We start from the raw sequence: 3666 nt of genomic DNA, 5'->3' as shown, positions 1-3666 counted from the left end.
GAGAAAATTCAAGCTATGTCAGGATACCTTTCACTACAAGGGGGCTAGATGTTGACACCGTTGTTATGCTGGATTCTGAACAGTTCTGACAGGGGGAATTGTATGGCACACTAGCGCTAACGGTTCGAAAATCGTCGCAATGTACAACTCGCAAAAGCACAAAGCGCGCAGCAAAAACTGACAAAGTTCAAGCGCGCAGCAAAAACTGACAAAGTTCAAGCGCGCAGCAAAAACTGACAAAGTTCGCATGACGCTGAGACGTTAAATTATTAGCAGTGGTCTGTTGACTTTGGATAAACAGGGGGACCTCAGGTAGCGGGCTAGTGAGATGTGTGAAGTAATGGAGTTTCAAGTCGTTAAAACGTTAAGAAGTCGAAATGTTGACAGTACGCCAAACATGAACAATTCCGCGGAACATGCATTGTCGTTTTATATACGTGTAACATTCAGATCGGTACTTGTGTCACGCTCAAACGCCGATATTCATACAAAACAGATTAGGCATTTACAAAAATAAATAATCCTGCACAAAAAGCCCAGCTAGCTAGAGTACTAAGTGTAGAGACCAATGATCCCAAAGGTATGCTTACCTCCACGAATCTGTAACAATGAAAATTTACAATCCGCAAATTGCAAGGAGTATTGAATGTGCAAGCCTAAAATGCTCAGTCCTCAGTAATCACTCTAACATTATGAAATTGTTCAAAAGCCGGATTCGGGGGCCTGGGAATTTTGAAAAGGAACGAAAAAATAAATGTTAAACCACAGAATTCACATTTTAGACTTGCATATTGGCGGAGTAAAAGAGAGAAAAAAAAAAAGATTTTTGCTTATTTGGCAGAATTCGGCGACTGAGCTCAACATAGGACAATCGGGCAGAGAGGTGGGCACATTCATTATGACTTATAATATGGATGTCTCTTGAAATATTCGTTCAGGCAGCGTTATTTAACGCACGTATATAGCCGTTTCGTTAACAAAAGCACGTACCTCTGTACTCGTACAACAACTAAGGGAAGGAATTTGAAGGAATCAGATTGATCAAAGTTGGTTACTTGTTAATTTAAGACAGTTTTGATTAAAAGTTAGTTATATAGGTTATAGTTATTTATTAGGAACATCACTAAAAGGATGACGGATGACTAAAGTTGGTTATTCATTTCATTTAATTATTTTGTAAATCAAGTTGGAAATAAAAATACATATTATATCTACCAGAATAAAAGAGCATTATGCATCTGTCAAAAATAAGATGTCACGTTTAACTGTGTAAGGGACACACTGTATAGGTACGAGTAGATGTATAAAAACATGACCACCCTGTATAACTCACTCAATAGACACCAAATTGAACTGGTTAACACTTGGGTGATAATTGAGGTGATTGTGTACTTAATAAATTTACGAAAATGACGAAATACAGAGAGAATAAATGATGCGTCCTTAAATAGACGAAATAAGATATGCCTAACTTCATATATAGGCTGACTTCCGCCATATATTAAAAACTCAGAGCTCTAGGTACATGTCTAATGTCTACCTGTTTATGTCCTATGTGTTCAAACCCACGCCCTCCTGTTTACCAGGCGAGCGCCTTGACCACTACACCACCGAGGTAGATAATGAGGTACCTACGGTATAAGGGTGGGTTTATTCGATTGCTCGAAAATGGCCTGTTCAATGTTCATGTACGATTTTCTGAAGCATATTTCAACATGAATCATGATTCTAATTGTATGAACAGTTGAACACCCTGTCTACATTGAGGAGATCGCGGAAATTAAAAATAACAAATGTGATAAATAAATGTGCACATGCAGTTTGAGTTATTACAACACACAAAACATTGCGAATTGAATAGTGCAAGGGAAATACACGACAATTGTGGAGTTGCAATGAAAATGTCATCGGAATAGATCAGAGGTTCTCAAAGTGGGGGGCGTGGAGACAAATCAGGGGGCGCGAGCTATATACATTGAGGAGATCGCGGAAATTAAAAATAACAAATGTGATAAATAAATGTGCACATGCAGTTTGAGTTATTACAACACACAACACATTGCGAATTGAATAGTGCAAGGGAAATACACGATAATTGTGGAGTTGCAATGAAAATGTCATCGGAATAGATCAGAGGTTCTCAAACTGGGGGGCGTGGAGACAAATCAGGGGGGCGCGAGCTTTTGTTATTTCAAGGAATTCAAGGTATTTTAAATATGTTAAGATTGATTAATTCTTGTCAGAAAAAAATTAGTCTACCCTGCTTATTATCACTGCTGTTTCACCTTATGAGGGATTCGAACCATAGACCTCCAGTTCTAAAGCGACGCAAGAAGCGAAAGCGAGATGGGGTAAGTACAGACTAGTATTTCCCTAGGGATATGTATAGGGATTATATCCTACGTGCGAGTATTTATGTAACATTGTGGTTATGCCCGACCGGTGCCAGCATGGTAGGTAATTGGGAGCTGGATTATTGCGATATATGTATTTGAAAAAATCCTACAATGCTGCAGTGAGCACCCAAGTTGTGATATAGTAACACAAAGAAAAGACATTTATATACGGAGTATTAAGGTTAAATCACATATTTTGTTTATGCATAATGTGGAATTATACGAGTAAGTGGAAATTAAATTGAACGAGAAATTTAGATGTACCTTGATATTTTGTAGTGATCCCTCGTTTTTCAATTGTATTGTTACATCATATAGTTTCATATTTATGCATTGGATGTTACATCATGTTGTTTTGTATTTCAGATGACGGAAGAAGAGGATGAGTCTAGTTCTGAAGATCAATGCAGTCACTCTGGTGCTAGCGAGCAGCTTGATTCCAAGACGACATCCGACTCTGGTGTTCACACTCACAACAGTGGCGAATCCACACCAGTCACACCTCCCCTCTCTATTTCATTTCATCCCGTCCCCACCTTCCCCTCCGCCACGGATGAGGATGCTATGCCTTGCTTCACACCCATCTATCACCCCAGCTACAACACCTACCCAACGGACCTAGGTGTCCCCTCTGTGATCGAGCAACCCTATGGGATGCAGAAGAGAAGGCTCAAACCTAAGCGACCCAAGGTGGACTTGAACAAATTCTTCCCCAGCGCATGCGCCTCCCTACCTCCCACCCCGTGTTCCTTCCACTCATCAGTTCCTATCCAATCCAAACCCGTCGAGCCTGCACCTAAACAACTTACCATACTCAAACCTGAAACGCCGAGAAAGTTCCCTCCGAACCTGATGTCCATATTGAAGTCAAACCCTGCAGGTATCAGCTAGCAGAGGCCAACTCCATATCAGACCCTAATACCTCTTTGTACGAAATTCCTAATGGAGGTAAGAATGATCACATCTTTATAAGATATTCCCAATAAAAGACTTTTTTTTCAAAGAAGTTTGGTAGAGGGAACTGTAAATGCTGAAGTCTTATCGTCCTAAAAGCGAAGAGAAGGATGACAAGATAAAAAAAGCCAGCCGTTCCGAGAATGAAGCTAGCGCTTGAAAGGTAGACGCGCTACCTTCCAAGCTAACTAGGCTTGCTACTTTAAGCTTATTCGGAGAAACAAATAACAAGAAAGAAAAAAAAATATCGTAGAACTTATACGAGCACTACAAAAAAGAAATGAAATCCCCTAAAAACACCTCCTAGTGACAAAAA

At 39.9% G+C, this 3666-nt stretch overlaps 1 protein-coding gene across 1 annotated transcript in view; it reads left to right on the top strand.

The window, feature by feature from the left end:
• The first annotated feature begins 2288 nt into the window (after positions 1-2288).
• LOC103520958 overlaps positions 2289-3666 on the top strand; it is an 8787-nt gene continuing 7409 nt past the window's right edge. The window contains exons 1-2 of the mRNA XM_026831862.1: positions 2289-2351; positions 2763-3276. Of these exons, the coding sequence (XP_026687663.1) occupies positions 2289-2351; positions 2763-3276 (577 nt within the window). The remainder of the gene's footprint in view (positions 2352-2762; positions 3277-3666) is intronic.

The sequence above is a fragment of the Diaphorina citri genome, unplaced genomic scaffold (assembly GCF_000475195.1).
Source record: "Diaphorina citri unplaced genomic scaffold, Diaci psyllid genome assembly version 1.1 scaffold4318, whole genome shotgun sequence".
NCBI classification, from domain to species: Eukaryota; Metazoa; Arthropoda; class Insecta; order Hemiptera; family Psyllidae; genus Diaphorina; species Diaphorina citri.
The sequence above is the reverse complement of the archived record's forward strand: the minus strand, read 5'-3'. Positions and strand labels throughout refer to the sequence as shown.